Source organism: Zalophus californianus, chromosome 6 (assembly GCF_009762305.2).
Source record: "Zalophus californianus isolate mZalCal1 chromosome 6, mZalCal1.pri.v2, whole genome shotgun sequence".
Lineage (NCBI taxonomy): Eukaryota > Metazoa > Chordata > Mammalia > Carnivora > Otariidae > Zalophus > Zalophus californianus.
The window spans coordinates 113758948-113776203 of record NC_045600.1 but is presented as its reverse complement, the minus strand read 5'-3'; the positions used below and the strand labels follow the sequence as shown (position 1 = coordinate 113776203).

The window sequence follows — 17256 nt, the reverse complement described above, 5'->3', positions numbered from 1 at the left end:
GGAAGATGTAAATCACCTTTAATAAGACTGGAGCTCCCCAAAAGTTAAGGTGTGGGCAGGAGCTGGGCACCCAGAAGGAGAAGGTACTGGCCAAGCTCTCTACTCCCTCGACACCACCCACCTCCTTCAGGGTTCTCAGGTGAGTCATGCACGCATGCTGGGGGAGAGAGGCTGCCTCCTCAGAAGCCCCAGGGCCCCAGGGATGCGTGGTGCAGGACACAGAGGGGGCTGCCTATGGGCAAACAGTCCCAAAGGCTCTTGTCCAGCTCCTGCCTACTGCCAGGGAAAGGAGAAGAAGGTTACTTGGATTTCTGCTTTTGGGGTTCTTGAGACCAGGCTCCCACACTCACCTCTCTAGCATCTCTCCCCCACAGCCTCCCCTGTTCTAGGACCTTTTGTGGCTCCCTGGCCTGCCCCATCAAGACAACATTCTTCCTCTGGCATTCAAGGTCTGTCCAGGTGGCTCCAGCCTTATGGCCACCATTGCAAGCCTACATAATGCATAAGCTTGTCATCATTTCCACTTTGTACCTTTTCTGTTCTCACCTGGAGGCTGTCCCCTCTTCTACTCTGCTGTTAAAGCTCAGCACACTTCACTTCTCCCCGGGGACCACCCCAGACCACACTGATTCTTCTTGTCTTGAAATTCCACCAGTAAGGACTGTCTTCTGAGCACTGTAGCACACTCTCCATCCCTAAATGTTTCCATTCAACAAACACCCACCAAGCAGAATTAGTGACCTCCTACCACCTTTTAAATTCTCTTTGCCCAGTTTCACAAACTGGTCCCACACTTTGCTTTGACAGTACTGAACTTGCCACTTTTTCTCCAGAATATTGTGCTTTCTTCATGTTTCCATGCCTTTTCTTATGCTATTCCTCTGCATCGAGGCCTTTACTTATCTTGACAGGCTGGAAAACTTCTACTTACCTTGATGACCCCTATCCAATGTCTCTTCCAGGTCAATGCCCTGATCGTCCCAAGCTGGGTCAAGTGCTTTTTTCCTGTACTGTCATAGCCCCTGAGCTTCCTGCCATCATGGCACTGACCACATAACTATCGGTTACTTATCAGTTTCTCACACCAGCAAGTGATTTCTGTGATTGCAGGACTTAGATGGGGCCAGCAATTGAGCCGGTGGTCCGTAGAGCCTATCAGAAAAATGGGTCCTAGCCTGCATGCTGCTCCTTGTCAGCTGGTAGACCAGGCACAGTCCCCCTGGGCTTCAGTGCCCCATCTCTCAAATTGAGTGGCTATGACCCAGAATTAAGAGATGCCAGGTAGGTGTAGGATGTCTTACCCATGGGAAGACCCACCTGAAGTGCACGTAACAGAAGAAGCCTATAGTCTGAATGAGGAGGAAGAACAAGAAGATGCTGGGCCGCAGGCATGAGGAGGGCGCAGGCATGAGGAGGCCCCTGGGGGTTGGCCAGGTGGGCGGGGCTTCTTGGTTGCTGCTTCCTGAAAGGGGACAGTCTAAAGTCCTGGATCAGCTTCTTACCCAAAAGGAAAAAGAGGACCTGGGATCTGGGCCATGTGTGGGCTCAACTTCCTCTCCCTGGGCTTGGGGCACCCTGGCTCTCATCCAGGGAACTTGGATGTGATCTCCCCTCTAGCTCCCATGGCTCCATCTGTGGGAACAGCTGGGAAGGCCTAGGGCCTGGGATCATCAGGGCTCTCTGAAGGCTCTAGAGATGAGAAAGAGAGAAGTAGAGAGTGAAAGACAAGGTGATGGTGAGGGCAAAGGTAAGAGCAAGATGGGGCACGGGGAAGGGAGGGCTTTATCACCGAGCTCTGAGTACTCCCGTTTCCCTTCTGGTCACTGAGGGGGGTTGGACCCCAGGGTCTCCAGGGCCCTGCTGGCATCGAGAGTCTTTGGGAGCCTCCAGAGAGCAGAGAGGGCAGAGAGAAGATCACATATGTGTTACAGACACAGACATGGGTGTGCCTGCCAGCAGTCCCAAGAGGAAGCACGAGGGCAGGAGGGCCTGACGATGTAGAAGTGCTAGAGCAAGGGGGGCGAGCCCGGACCTCAAGGATGGGGTCCTCATGGTACCCCTTCCTTCCCTCTCACCAGTGGGCCCTGAAGGTCCTTCTGCAGAAGGCTCAGGATCTGGGCCAGCTCTAAGAAATGATGCTTGGTGCCCACAGGCAGATAGAAGAGCTGGGCTCTTGAGGCCACGTGGGCAGCTGCATCCCTGGTGGGGGGTGGAAACCAAGGGAGATGATTCATTATGCCTTCTGGTTGCACCCAAACCTCCTAACCATTTCTCGCAATCCCTAACAGCAGCACCTGTGGGAAACAGGCACCATCCATAGGGCCCCTTCTTAGGGGCTGGTCTTCTTTCCCCAAACCTTCTTCCTGTATCCTCAGACAGCTTTAGTTCAGAGAAAGTTCTCCTTAAAGTTGTCTGTCTCAACTCTAGGCTCCCTGGGCTCTGCCTTCCATCCCCAGCCCCCAGGGGATTTAGTTCTTCTCCCTCTCCCCATCTCCCCACCCCCAAGCATCTAGATGTGGCTGAGGGACCCAGAATCCAGCATCCAGCCTGGAGCTTTCCTCCTCCGTGGCATCAAGATGACCTCCCTGTCTCCAGAGCTCTACAGGTAGCTCCCGAGGCTTGGCCTAAAGTGGGATGTTGGGGGGCTGGAGGAGGGGCAGAAAGAAGTCAGGTACTGCCCCCCCTTCAGCTGGGCCCAATCTTGGTTATGGTTCCTCCAAGAATGCCATTAAAACATCCCCTCTGTGGGCGCCTGGGTGGCTCAGTTGGTTAAGCGACTGCCTTCAGCTCAGGTCATGATCCTGGAGTCCCGGGATCGCGTCCCACATCGGGCTCCCTGCTCAGCAGGGAGTCTGCTTCTCCCTCTGACCCTCTCTCCTCTCATGCTCTCTCTCTCACTCTCTCTCTCTCAAATAAGTAAATAAAATATTAAAAAAAAAATAAAACATCCCCTCTGTGGGGCGCCTGGGTGGCTCAGTCAGTTAAGCATCTGCCTTTGGCTCAGGTCATGATCCCAGGGTCCTGGGATCAAGCCCCGAGTGGGGCTCCCTGCTTAACAGGGGGTCTGCTTCAAGTCCCGAGTGGGGCTCCCTGCTTAACAGGGGGTCTGCCTCTCCTCCTGCCTGGCTCCCCCTGCTTGTGCTTTGTTTCTCTCTAATAAATAAATAAAATCTTAAAAAAAAAAATCCCCTCCTTCCAGGAGCTGTCACTGAAGAAGGCCTCAGATTTATCAACTCTCCCTGGGCAAGTGGGGTGTCTGATAGGGGCTCTCATGAAGGGTCCCTTCCAGGGAGAGTTACTTTTATACTAGGAATTTCAGACTTCAAACTTGATTCAATTAAGTTCGGGTCAACTGGACAAACCTAACTCTGCCCCAGCCCCTCCTTATGTGCCAGACTTCGTGTCAGATGCTCAGGAAGTGAGGAAAGGAATAGGGGGCCAATGGAGGAACTTGAGGCTGAGCAAGTGGGTGGAGCAGAGCTTCTCTGTCCCTCCCCTCGGACCCCTCCTCGCAGGTGCCCTTACCTCATCTCTTGCAGGTCCTGGAGCAGAGTCCTCTGTCCATGGAGCAGGGCGCTGACCTTGGCAGAGTCCTGCAGGAGTGCCGCCCTGTTCTCTAGGGCCCAGGGCACAGCCCCTCTCTTCTCAGAGTCCCTCTTCCCCAAGGATGCTGTAGCCCTCTTCCTTCTGGAAGTCCTTGCCAACTTGCCTGGCCCCTCGTCAGTTTAGACATTATCTGACACACTAAGATTCTCCCCTGTCCAGCTGGGCTTCTGGATTCCCCCTCCTCTCAAACCCCTCCCCCTAAGGGTCATGGGCTTTCTGCCCTTTGCAGAAGTGGTTCTGCCCCTTGAAGTCCAGTCCTTTCCTACCTACTACCCCCACAGTCCAAGATGGAGCCAGTGCTGAACAACTCTCAATGCTTGGGCCTCTGTCTCGCTGAGTGGCCTGGAGAAGTGACCGCCCCTCTCTGGGGTGGGATAGAATCTGGCAGGAGGAGTTCTGGGCCTGGAAGTAGGATCAGAGAGACCTGGCCTTGGGGTGCGGCCCCATTCCCCCCCACCCCCAGCAACCCAGCCTCAGCTGCTCTGGCCCGAGGACACAAGTTGAAGGGCCTGAGCTACCAGAGCCCAACAAAGCTCCCAGGAGTCACGGGTCTCTTCTGCCCGGCATCTCATATCTTGAGTCCAGCTCTCAGGCCCCAGGCTGGGCATGCCATGGGGCACGGCTCCTTGGAGGGGAAGCCGGGATGGCAGTGGAGATGAAACAAGGATTCTGGTGCATCTGAGCATTAAGCAAGCCGTATGTGAACCAAATCACATGTGGAGCTACATGCAAATTAGCACCCAGTCTATTTCTGGCACTTGTCTACAGCCTGTGTCCAAGTACCTGGCATCTCCTCTCCCCAGCCCCAGCCGCGTGGATCCGTGGGTATGTGCTCGTGCAGGGCTACCCTCCCGCACGCTCCCCTGCCTGGCAGGTCCACCCCATCCTGCCACCTGCAGCACTGCACCCCGGCTCTCCTTTTCCTCCAGACCTTGGGGGAGACAAGTTCCCAAGTATAGTGCTTGCTCCTCTTTCTGGACAGAGGGAGCCCACTGGTGCCAGGGACCCAGTGCCTGAGGGAGCTTGCTTTTCCAGGCCTGCAGGCAGGGTCTTGGGTGCCCCAGGGGCCACTCACCCAGGCTCCCATAGGCCTGGCGTGGCCTGGGGACCCCAGCTGTTTCTTCCATTGCCTCTCAGCCTGGGCCAATTGTTTGGACAGACCCTGGAGAGCTTGCAGGATTTGGCGGTGTCTGCCCAGCATCTCCTCCAGGCCAAAGCTTCTTTCCCCTGGAGATTGGGGCAGAGCTGGGACACGCAGCCAACTGCAGTGAGATCGCAGATCCTATCTTTTGGGGAGAGGGGGAGCAGAAAGGCATGGCTTCTGCCTCCAAGACTCCCCTGGAAAGATATGCCTGGGTGGTGGGGTGGGGATAAGACAGAGGAGCTGGGGCCCAGGGTCTGCTAGATATGGCCTCCTTAGACCTTCATCTCCCCATTAGTTAGAGGACTCCTGGTTTGAAGGGGAGAGGATCCTGTGATACTCAAATGGGCCCCTGCCCCACCTGCCTGCTCCCTGGGTCCTTACCCTCTTCCTGGACTTTGGAGCTCGGCTGTGGAATCGCATCCTTCCTGGGGCCCAGGGCCAGCTTTGCCTGAAGCCCTTCCAGCTGCCTCGCCAGCCGGAGCTCCTCCATCTCCAGAAAGGCTGGGGGCGGGGGGTGGGGTGGGGGGAGGCTGGAAAAAGAAGATAAAACTCAGGCCTGAAACCCATGGGAGATCTGCAGGTGAGGGGAGCTTTCCCACAGGGCCTCCAACCCTCCTCCTGGAGCACCCCAGCTGGGGCTCCCTCAGCTCAGCCCCCAGGCCCTGCGGTTTCAGCCCCGCTGCTGCCAATCCCCACACCCTTCCCTCCTGCTGCTGCCCCAGCCCCCCAGCTCTCTCAGGACTCAGACCTTTGTCCCCGCTGCTCCTCCTCTCAGCTACCTCGCTTGGCCCTTTCAAGCTCGTCTCTTCCAGGTGGCCTTCCCTGCTCCCCCTGGCCAGTCAGGGCCCTTCTTCTGTGCTCCCGCAGCCCCCAGTCAGCTGGGGAGATGCTTTGGGACAGGGCCTAGCTCTAGGTCACCTCTGGCCCCCAGCACTGCCCAGAACAAGGCCTGGCCTGAGCAGAGCCCAGAGAGATAGGTAGCTGTAGAGATAAAGGCTGGGACGATAGGACTGACTGCACGTGACGTGAGCAGAAGCATCTGGGGCGGGGAGGGGTCCCTGGGCTGTCTCTCCCCCGAAGGCCGGCCCAGGGCTGGCATCACCTTCAGACCCGGCTCACTCAGACTGAAGGTCAGGAAGGACAGGATGTCATGGTCATCTGGAAAGGGGGGAGAGAAGGGAAGGTAAGACGCCCCCCTCCATCCAGTTGCCCACTTACTCAGCACCCCCCCCCCCGCCGGCTCCATTATATTCCAGGCAGGCAGGACATCTGGGTGACTTTGGGCAGCTCTATCCCTCGTCTTGCTCACTTCATAAGAAACGTGTGAGGGTCAGACAAGCAGATGGGGGGACTGTGAGGGTTGACCCACACACAGAGCCAAAGGTGGGCCACGGTGAGTGGCTAGAGCCAGGGCAACAGACTGGGTGACACCCTCAGGACCCAGAGCATGGCTGCTACTGGTAGAAGCAACCATGCAATGACTGCCTCTCAGCATGGTTCTGATCATGTCACTCTCCTCCTCAGAAACCTCCCATGGCTCCCTAGTGTCTAGAGTCTAAAGACCAAAGTCCTAGCCTTCAGGAGCTCCCACTCTCAGATTGCACCCTGCTTTCCAGCTGTGGGTCCCTCCGTGGACTCTTCATTATGTTATATCTGGTTGTTCCAGTTCCCTAAATGTCCCTCATGGCTGTCCCTCTTCCGCTTGCCCCAGAGTTCCCAGCTAGGGGCACCTATGGGGCCATCACTGGATTAAAGACTTCTTGTGCTTTATCCTATTTGAGACTTTCAGCAACTCTGGAAGGCAGACATGAGCTTCCCCGATGGTAACAGAGGCCCCGAGAGGGCTCGTGCTTGACTCCCCAGGCCACGTAGAGGGGAAGTGGCTGGCCCACACCCAACCCAGAGCTCTTTAGAAGGTGTGCTCAGGGTGGGTCATGGGTCATTAGGTATCACTCCTCTGCTCTTAGAAGGTCCAGAAGGTCCTCACCTGCCAGGGTGCTGGTGGCTGCCGAGACCCCAAAGAAACCTCCAGGAGCCAAAAGCAGGGGCCCCGTGTCAATGCAGACCTCATCTAGGTCGTTGGGAGTGAGGCCGCTGTTCAAAGACCCCTGAGGGGCACAGAGGACTGAGCCCCTTGTGCGTGGAACCCCCTCCTCTCCCCTGACCCCAGCATCATCCCCACCTCTGAGTCACTGACTCCCCTGGTTGTAAAGGTGGCCTCAGGGCCCGGTGTCAGAATGGCACGCTTACCTGGTCTCGCGCTAGCCCTCCTAAGTATATTCTCTGGGGGTTAGCAATCTGTGCAGGGAGGAGGGTCGCACGAGAGCGCCGCCCGTATGTGCCAGGGATGCCGTTGGGATCATGGGTGCTCACACAGCAACTCTGTAGCTCTGAGCCCTATGGTCTGCCCCTCCCTGCCCAGAGAAACTGCAAAAGCAGGAGGGGCTACTCACGCGCAGCCTCTGCCCCTAGTAGGTGATCCGTGCTCTGAAGGGGTACGGCAGGTTGCGGGAGTCCCGGTGGCAGGAGCCCAGCACCCCGCTGGCTCTGTCCCTGTGGGCACTAGGAATCCAGCCTGGCCGCACAGGACCCAAGGCCGGGCCGGTGGGGGCGGTCCCAGAGGCCGTTCTGCGTGGGCCTGCGGCACCCCCACCCTCCCCACTGGGTGACCCAGGACGGGACAGGTCCCTGTGGTCTAGTTTGAGTCTCCCTTGCTGTAGTCCGCTTCTTTAGCGGGAGAGAGAGGAGTGGGAAAGCAAGCCTTGCCTAGCAGAGTGCTGGGACTCGGGGTTTACAGAAGAGGCCAAGGCCTTCCTGTGACTTTTCTCTCGGGGGACAGAGCCTGGACCAGCAGTGGAGTTCTGCCCTCAGTCCCCCAGACCCACCGCATCCTCCCACTGCCCCTCCCTTAACCTCTATGTGCCCCCGCGCCTCTGGAAAGGCTTCTCCAAGCTCGAAGCAGCAGGACAGACTCAGGACGGGCAGCACGAGCCGAGGTCTGTGGGCCGGAGGGGTCACCCGAGTGTCTCCGGGCACACAGGCACACAGACCAGCGCAGTCGCTGCGGCCTTCGGCCAGGAGGGAGGCGGCACAGAGCAGGGAGAAGCCACAGCTCCGAAGAGCAGCCCGTGGGACCTTGGGCAAATTACCACATCCTTCCAGACCCGAGTTGCCCCATCTTTAAAATGAGGATAATAATTGAAACTACCTCATAACATTGTTATGTTATAACTAAGACAGTGAGTGCAAAGTGCTTGGCGCTGTGCCTGGCATACCGGTAAGGTCGGCTCCATAAACGCTAGCAATTACTCTAATTGTTATGAGCTAAGGGGTGTTTGCTAAGAGACAGTGAGGAGGCAGCTGGGCCCGGGGTGGGATGGGCAGCCACGTCACCCAGGAGAAAGGGAAGGCACTGGCAGGCAGGCAGCTGACGCACGGGCAGGGCGTGGGCCATCTGGCCTCAAATCTCAGCTCTGCACACAGCTGTGTGACCTCGGGCAAGTCACTCCACCTTTCTGGGCCTCAACGTCCTCCCTGTAATCTGGGACTAATAATCCCCTCCTCCAGAGTGTTGCTGATCAGACGAGATGTTGTGAGTGACAGCCCTCAGCACAGGCTCCGCCCTGTGTCATTTCACACCCCGCCCCCCAAGGGGGCGCTGTTAGGTTGAATGAATTGAGGACTCAGTGGGGCAGTTCCGGGGAAGCGCAAGCAAACTCTGGCCCCCACCCCAGAGGAGGCCCAGCTGGGACCAAGCTGGAGGGAACCCGGGGCAAGAGGCCCAGGGCAGGGCGGGGGGAGGTGGCTCTCAGAGGCTGGGCCAGGGGCACGAGTCGGCGGTGTGGGTAACTGCTGAGGCCCTCATGGCCCAGGAGAGGGTCCAGACAGGCCCTTACCCAGGCGGCTCGTAGTGAGTGTGCCCATCGCTGGCCAGCACGCTGACGGCAGTGCTGTTCTGCACGGGAGGGGACAAGCAGCCTGAGCCGCGGGCACAGGAAGGATGGGAGGTGTGGATGGGAGGGGGCGCAGATCACGACTTACCTGGGTATCCTGGGCCGAGGAGTCAAAGAGGATCCCGATGCCGTCCCATGAGGCCGGCCCCTCCAGGACAGAGCCTACTTGGCCCCTGCCCCGGGTGTACCACACGGCCTGCAGGTCCCCAGCGGCTCAGCCCAGGGGTCCCTCAGGACACCGGAACCTCAGGCTCCCCACCTGTTTCCCTGCCTCACCCCCTCTGCCCAGCCTTGGTTGGGGCCACTCACCACGCCCTGGGCTCCCCGGCGCCCCGGCCCGGTCACCCTCATCTGCACCTCCACCTCCCAGGCAGAGAGGAGGACGGGGACCCTGCTCCACACGGCGCCGCTGCGGTTCTGCACGGATGGGGCCAGCCGCACCTCTTCCAGGCCCAGTATGGCATCTGTGGACCAAGGCAGCTCAGACCCGGGGCCCCACCGTCCCCACTTCCCCCATCATTCTCTCTCTGGCCTGGGCTGGGCCTGGGGGAAGAAGGAGGTAACATCAAGGCCTGCCAGGAAATAACAGGCCAGCTGTTGGACACGGGAACCCCAGCACAGCCGGGGTGGGGGGCTTTGCCAGGGGAGGGCAACAGATGCCAGATCCATGGGGGGGGGGAGGTTTACCTGCCTTCTCACACAAGCCTCACCACAAATCTGTGCAGCCTGCTTTTAAAAGACCCCATTTTACACATGTGGAAACTGAGGCTCAGAAAAGTTAAGGAACTAAGTGGTTTGGAACTCAGCTCTGTCTGGTTCCAAAGCACAGCTGACCCTTGAACAACACAGCTTCAAACAGCATGGGTCCATTTATACGCAAATGTTTTCAATAAATGCAGTGTGATACTGTAAACGTATTTTCTCTTATGATTTTTTTAATTTATTTATTTTAGAAGGAGAGTGTGAGAGGGCACGAGCGTGAGCAGGGGGAGGAGCAGAGGGGGAGGGAGAAGGAGGGGGAAAGAATCTCAAGCAGACTCCGCGCTGAACGTGGAGCTTGATCCCAGGACCCTGAGATCATGACCTGAGCCAAAACCAAGAGTCGGGCGATTAACGGACTGAGCCAGCCAGGTGCCCCTCGTCCTTATGATTTTCTTGATAACACTCTCTTCTCTCTGGCTTACCTTATTATAAGAATCCAGTATATAATACATGTGTTATGACACATATATAAAATATGTGTTACTTGACTGTGTATCAGTAAGGTTTCTGGTCAAACTATTTAACAGTTAAGTTTTGGGGGCATCACAAGTTATACCCTAATTTTCTACTGTGTGTGGGCTTGGCTCCCCCAACCCCTGCGTTGTTCAAGCACCAGCTCTTTCCACCACAGGAGAGATTTGTGTCCCCCCCCTTTCCGTGTCTCAGGTAGGAAACGCCCTGTGAAAGAAAATGAGGTGCCCAAGACCACAGGGCACAGCCGAGTGCTCGCTAGGACAGTCACGCTGGGGTTCAGGACTCCAGGCTGTGGAAGCCTGGAGAGACTCCAGGGTGGCCAAATGAGGCTGGGGGCTCTAGGGGACATTCCAAGGTGAGGAAAGCATGAAAGCAAAGGTGGGAACTGGCTGGCAGGACTGTGAGGAAAGGGTGGGGGATGGAGGGTATGTGTGTGAGAATTCTCAGTGGCTGTGGCTAGGGGAAGACCTCTGTGGAAGGAGGAGGGAAAGGGGAGAGAAACTGAGGCAGGCTTGGCAGGAATCAGGGGAAAGACCAGAGGTCTCACCCCAGCTGGCTCCCCATCCCTCTGATCTGCCAGCCTGGAACCTGGCCCGGGACCCAGACCTTGCCAGGATTTTCCAGAGACTGCTAATCCAGGCTGTTGGCTCAGCAAGACCAGGGCCGGGGGCGGGGAGGCTCAAAGGCTGTAAGGCCAAATGCCCTGGGGGATCTTAGAGGCCACCACTGTGTCCGAAGTGACCTGTAGGAGGCAAAGATTGTCCACTGTATACGACACTTACGCATTCAGCTTTATGTGGATTGTCCGTGAGACCTCATCCCAAACTGCGGGCTACTTGAGTCTGACAGCCCTGTGTCTCTGGGCTGGGCACAGAGGGGCATGGTGGTGGAAGTCTGAGGAAAGGATGAGTGAATGAATAAATGGACAGGACTCATATCACTGCGTGATCTTGGAGAATGCGCTTCTGCTCCCCTATATGGTCTGGGACACTCCAGACTCGACCGGGCCCAGAACAGGGAGTGTTGTACAGGCCCTGCCATTGTAGGCCTGAGGCAGGGCCTGGCTTGGTGCTGTGAGAATCAGCCCCCTCCTTTGTTTACCTCCCGTGCATCTGTGAGGGGAGATTGGGCCAAAGACCCTCCTGACAAGGCATGTCATCTTAAAGGGATATTTGTTCTGGTCTCAGTCAGGAATCATGCCCTTTCTCAGAACTTCCCTCTTATAGACACAAATACATAATGGGTCTGCTTTCTCTCTTTGCTTTGCCTCCTAGGTGGCTCTGAACCAGATCCATGGCCCAACTCTGAAGGGCGGGCAGAACGCACAGCAGGTTTTGGTGACAAGCCATGTTCCTGGACTCATCTCCTGCCTCAGCCTTAACTCTTAATCTTGTTCGTTCTTAATTTAAGCTCCTCGGTACTGCCTGGGTCCTTATAAGTCCTCAGAAAGCCTTTTTGAGGGGTGCCTGGGTGGGTTAAGCGTCTGACTCTTGATTTCGGCTCAGGTCATGATCTTGGGGTTGTGAGATTGAGTCCCACGTCGGGGACTTCTTGATCTCTTGAACGAGATCAAGTAGAAGACAGACTCTGTAGGCCTGGGCTTGGAAGTTCCCGAAGCTGAGATGCTCTCACGCCTGCTTCCACCCAACACACACACACACACACACACACACACACACACACAGGGCAGAGCTGGTGCCCTCTCTGGCAAAACAGCTGGCCATGAGGGTACCTCCTTTCAGGCAGCCCCAGTTCTCAAAGGACACCCACAGGCCTGGCGGCAAGGAGCAGGGAGGAGGGAGGCGGGTGCTGCTCCAAGTTGCCTTGTGTCTGTGTGTCTGAGACTCAGCATGTGAGCAAGCATGTGTGTACTTATGGGTCCAAGAGGCAGAGGAAGAAGACGGGGTCCAAGGAGAGGCAAAAGGAAAAGAGGGAAGTCTTAGCGCAGAGAAAGAGAGAGGCAGAGAGGAGAGACTGAGACTGGGGGATGGGGGTGGGGTTGTGGTGGGTGGGGGAGGAGACAAGCCATCTTGGGCAGCGGCTGGTACGGCAGGCCCGCTCCCCACCAAGTCACAGCCGCCTAGAGCTCGTCAGCCCCTCCAGCAGGTCCCTACCCCGCCCCTCACCTCCATGATGACTCCAGAAGGGTATTCCAGCCCCAGGCAGCGCCAGTCTTGGTCCTTTGAAGCTGAGCTTATATTCAAACCTTCTCTGAGGAGGCTGGGCCCCCTCAGGGCTCTGGGGGCCCAGGAGCAGGAGGAGGAGAAGGCAGAACAAGGGGCCACCAACCACCAGCATTGCGAAGGGATCTGGTGTCTGGGCCCCTGGGAGGAGCTGTAGCTGGGAGGCCAGGGAGGGGCTCCAGGGACCGGGGCTAGGGTGGGAGGAGCTGGTTTCTGGCACTGTCCTCTCCCTTCATCCACGACACAGACATCCTGTTCCTTCCAGGCCTGACCTCAGGCCCGGCCTCTCCCTCACCTCCAGCCTGGCCCCTGACCTCTCGCCCACCTGGTTCTGCCCCTGCTCCTGGGCTCAGGCCATCTTCCCGCCTTCCCTCAGCTCCATCAGCCGTAAGGCCTCAGGGATCACAAGAACAGGCCCCGGCCCCCAGCAGCCCTGGCCTCTCCCCTTGCTCAGGACGGGCCTCCACCTCCTGCCTCCTTCCTGCAGATAGGTGACCCGACTATCTGGACGGTCGGGTCATCCTCAGCTTCCCTGTCCTGCTCGCTCCGCGGGGGTGCTCAGCTCAGTCCCGCATTGCCAACACTCATGCCTCCAAGCAGCCTCGTTTCCTCCACACATAAATTACATGAAGAAAAGAAAGGGAGTCCTAACAGGCAGAGCAAACCAATGCAATGTGTGGACCTTGTTTCGAGTCTAATTTTAACCAACTGTCGGGGGAAAAATGAGACTGTTGGGGGAAATCTGAACAATGAATACTTGATTAAAATAAGGAGGTATTGTTTAAAGACCTTAGGAGTAATAATGGTATTGTGGTTACATTTTTTTAAAAAGTGTTTTGTCTTTTAGAGAAACGTAAGGAACCTGTACCGGGCACCTGGGTGGCTCAGATGGTTAAGCGTCTGCCTTTGGCTCAGGTCATGATCCCAGGGTCCTGGGATCGAGTCCCGCATCGGGCTCCCTGCTCTGCGGGGAGCCTGCTTCTCCCTCTCCCACTCCCTCTGCCTCTCTCTCTCTCTCTCTGACTCTCATGAATAAATAAATAAAACATTAAAAAAAAAAAAAGAAACCTGTACCAATGAATTGATATCATGTCTAGGATCTGCTTCCAAGGGTCCCAGAGCTCAGAGCTTGGTTGCGGGGGAAGGGTGCACGGAGGGCACAGGATTGGTCTGGAGCTGCTGTTCAAGTTGGATGGTGAGGATGTGGGCGTTCATTAGAGTCTTCTCTCTACTGCATATGTTTATAGGATTATTTCCATACTAGAAATGTTATAAAAAAGAAGTCCTATATTTCAAGTATTTTCACTCAAATAAATGTTCACTTTCCCAAGTGGCTGGCTCATTTGCCAAGAAATCTGGCTAGTTGAAGTTTCACTGTACTTTGTAAGTTCCCAGTAGGATTAAGTTACTGAAGCTCTACAAATTAATTAAAATCAAGGCAGTAAGTGGAAAATTTTAGGACACACTAAAAGGAAACCTTCATTTCTCAACAGTAAGCCCCAGGCCACCTCCCCCCACTGTCTGCCTCACCTTCATGGCCCCGGCCATGCCGTGAAGGGCAGCACGTGGATAGGTGTGGCCCTGCTCCCCCACCCACCATGCAGTCCTTCTCGCTCCTGCCCTCACTGCCCCAAGGCAACAGCTCCGGCAAGGCCTGAAAACAACCCTGTTCTTTGCTTCTAGTGGACACTTCTCAACCTGTCTCTGCCACATGGAAGGCCGCGGAACATCTCCCCCAGCCCTGGTGGCCTGGGCCTGGCCCCTCAGGGGCCCCTTTGCCACTGCCTGCCGTTCCTCCCCGGCCCCTCACACTGTGGCTCCTTGTGCTTGCGCCTCTCCTCACCTTCCACCTGCTTCCTGGCCAAGTTTGCCCAAACCCGCGGCCTCCAGCACCATTGCTGTGCTCATGATCCCCAAACCTCTGCTGTCGACCAGGCTTCTGGAGCTGTAGGCCTGAATGATGTCTAACTCTGCAGGGGACATCTCTACTTGGATGGCCCAAAGGCCCCCAGACAACACACCCATACTAAACTCCTGATCTCCTTGTCCAGGGCTAGGGTCTCAGGGGTGGCAGCCCCTACCCCTACCTGGTCAAACCAGAGCAAGCTCTTCAATCTGCTCTTGCTACTCTTAGACTACCTTACCTGATCCTCTAATCTCTGAGGCTGTTTCTTTATCTGTAAAATGGGGGAATAATAGCATGTATCTCCAGGAGTTGTTTGGAGGGGTACATGAGATGACATCTAGTGTGTTGAGAATACGGCCTGGCCGATAGTGAGCACTCGGATCGGTACAATGTTAACTGTATTTGCTTTCCTCTCCACCTCCTATGGCTTCACCAGCCCGGGCCGCCACCAGTCACCTCCTGCCTGACCAGCTGCAGCCTCCCCACTGTCTCCGTCTCCACTTTGGACACTCCCACCCCCAGGGCCAGACTCTAGCCAGAATTATTTTTCTAAAATGCAGGTCTGACTACATCACTCCTTGGTCCTGAACTCTTCAATTGCTCCTATAGTCATCTTTGTACAAAGGTAAACTCATGGGATCTGCAGAGCTGGGTGGGGTCTGGGCCCTGCTTTCTCTCCAGCCTCGCTTGCTCCTGAAAGCCCCCCATTGGCACCTGAGGCCCAGCCGTACCAGCCTATGGCACCTCAGCACCTTTGCCCAGGCAGTGCCCTTCCGTTGTCAGAAGCACCTCATTCTCTGTCTCTGCCTGAACTCCGGGTGTCTGAGAAGCTACCGAGAGCCTCCTGCTCCCTCCTCCTAGCCAGATTTCTGGGCATCAAGTTGAGCCTGAGTGGGATCCCCATTAGTCATGAGCTCCATGAGGGTAAGGACCCTGTCTTGCTTGTCTATGCCAAGCCAGCGGCCAGCACAGGGCCCAAGGATGAGAAAAGAAAGGAGGGAACGAAAAAGCCATAGGCCGGGCGCCTGGGTGGCTCAGTTGGTTAAGCGACTGCCTTCGGCTCAGGTCATGATCCTGGAGTCCCGGGATCGAGTCCCGCATCGGGCTCCCTGCTCGGCGGGGGGCCTGCTTCTCCCTCTGACCCTCTTCCCTCTCGTGCTCTCTCTCTCTCATTCTCTCTCTCAAATAAATAAAATCTTAAAAAAAAAAAAAAAGCCATAGGTCGAGTGAGAGAATGGAAGGAAGGAACGGGGAGGACTCACAGGCCACCAGGTGGAAAGACCTGGCTACCTGGGCCTGCATGCCTGCGGGTCCGTGTCCGCTGGCCCCCGCCCCTTCTCTCCCCTTCTCTCCCGGTCCCACGGCCACGCACCATTGCAGGGTTCTGAAGCCCAGCCAATTGTCAAAATGCCCTGCCAGTGAAGTCAGGCTGGTAGCATGACATTGGCCACAGTGAGAGTACACCATGGATGTCAGCAAACTAAATCAGAGCTCCCTGCCACACACCCCGCGTCTGACTGTGACCGTCACTGAGGCGCAGCCAGTGGCTTCCTCCCTGGGTGCTGGCTCCCACTGCAGGCACACCCCCTGTGCTCCGGCGGGCGTCCAGCCACCCCTCCTGCTCTAAGGAAGGCTCCCCCTGCGATCACTGCCATTCCTGCACCTCTGTCTTTTCTGCCCCCTCAGCACGTGGATCCGGCCTGCAGGTAAACGTCCTTCCCTTTGGCATCAGACTTGCTCATGCCTCTGCCGCCTTCAAATCTCCTAACTCGTCTTCTTTCCACGTCTCACAGCTCTTACAATCTCCCAAGACTGGCAGCCTTCCGGCAGAGCTCACACCCCCTAGCCAGGCCTGGAATCTGCACCCCCCGCAAACTCAGGTTTTGCTGAAGTCACCAACCCCAGGGGCAGGCTCCGGTCTTCTGGGAAGGAGGGACCGGCTGGCTTGTCTCTCACCTCTGCCGCAGGGCAGTCTGCCACCTCCCTCTCTGTACCTTGCCTGGTCAGCCTCCTCTCCTTGGCCTTTGAACGTGAAGTGCTCTCCCCAGCATGGTCCTGGGCCCTCTTCTCTTCTGCACGTCCTCCCAAAGTGACCGCCTCCTTGGCCATGGCTTCCAATCCGAGCCACACACTGATATCTCAGATTCCCCGCTCCAGCCTCTGGGTTCCAACAACTTACTCATCACCTCTTGGCAGTTCAAAGGCACACCTAAGACTCAGCACGCCCTTAATAGAACTCATGATGTGTGCTGAACAGGAGTCTCCTGGTGCCCACCCCCCCGGAGCCATTCTGCTTCTCAGGGGTTGCGCTGCCTCCGTGCCCCCCCCCCCCAACCTACATCATGAAGCCATTGGCAAGCTCACTCAGCTGCTTCTCCCATCCCTCTGGAGGCTGTCCACTCCCACCATCCTCTCTTACACTGATCAGTCCTCCCTGTGCTCCCTGGAACTTCTCCACCAATAGCCTGGGTGATTGATTGTTTCAAAGATACCTCCCTGCTCAGAACCTGTCACCGGCTCCCCATGGCTCTCAGGGTGACAAAAGCCAACCCTTGCTCCAGCCTCCTCTCTCCACATCAAGGCTCCCTGCATAGCTTCACCATCTTTCCAGAGACCCCGGGACAAGCTGCCCTCCCTCCAGTCCAAGCATCTCTTCCTGGAATGCTGCTGCCCACCCCCACCTCCTGTTCACCCTTCTGATCTCAGCTTAACATGCTGCCTCTTACAGGAAGCCCTCCCTGACCTACAGACAAGATCCGATTCCTACGTCATACACGTTTTTTCCATAGCACTTATCAGTCTGTGGTTGTCTGTGTGATTGTCCTCCCACCTGGAAACTCCACAAGGTCTGTTTTGCTCATTGCTGAGCCCCAGTCCTAGCACAAAGCAGCTATTCAATATATCTGCTGTTGAATGAATGGTCTGGTCTTGGAAAAACAAGGCTGGCGACGTACAGAAGGGATGGATCGGGGAGGCCGCTGATCTAGGCTGCAGAGGGGAGGGAGCAGACCCCGGCAGCTGGGCTGCAGGGGGCCAAGGCGTGCACAAGACACACGGCACAGTTGGAACTCCCTGGATTTCAGGTCCTACTGGCTGGGACCGGGTAAGAGCCGCAACGGGACAAGGGGACCCCCACCCCCAGTGCCTGTCTCAGTGAATGAAATGAGCCTCCCCCGATCTTTGCAGCTTCTGCCCTGACCACTGACCCTGCACAACCTGAGTAAGGGG

General features: G+C 56.7%; 1 protein-coding gene across 1 annotated transcript; it reads right to left on the bottom strand.

Annotated features, from left to right (window-relative positions):
* Positions 1-135: 135 nt before the first annotated feature.
* Positions 136-12237, bottom strand: LMAN1L (lectin, mannose binding 1 like). The gene is given in 15 exon segments (XM_027571689.2): positions 136-225; positions 228-276; positions 1318-1412; positions 1415-1462; positions 2076-2199; positions 3526-3593; positions 4682-4833; positions 5132-5251; positions 5840-5908; positions 6738-6858; positions 7204-7303; positions 8647-8705; positions 8792-8899; positions 9013-9167; positions 12066-12237. Coding segments are annotated over 15 exon segments (1530 nt in total).
* Positions 12238-17256: the final 5019 nt, after the last annotated feature.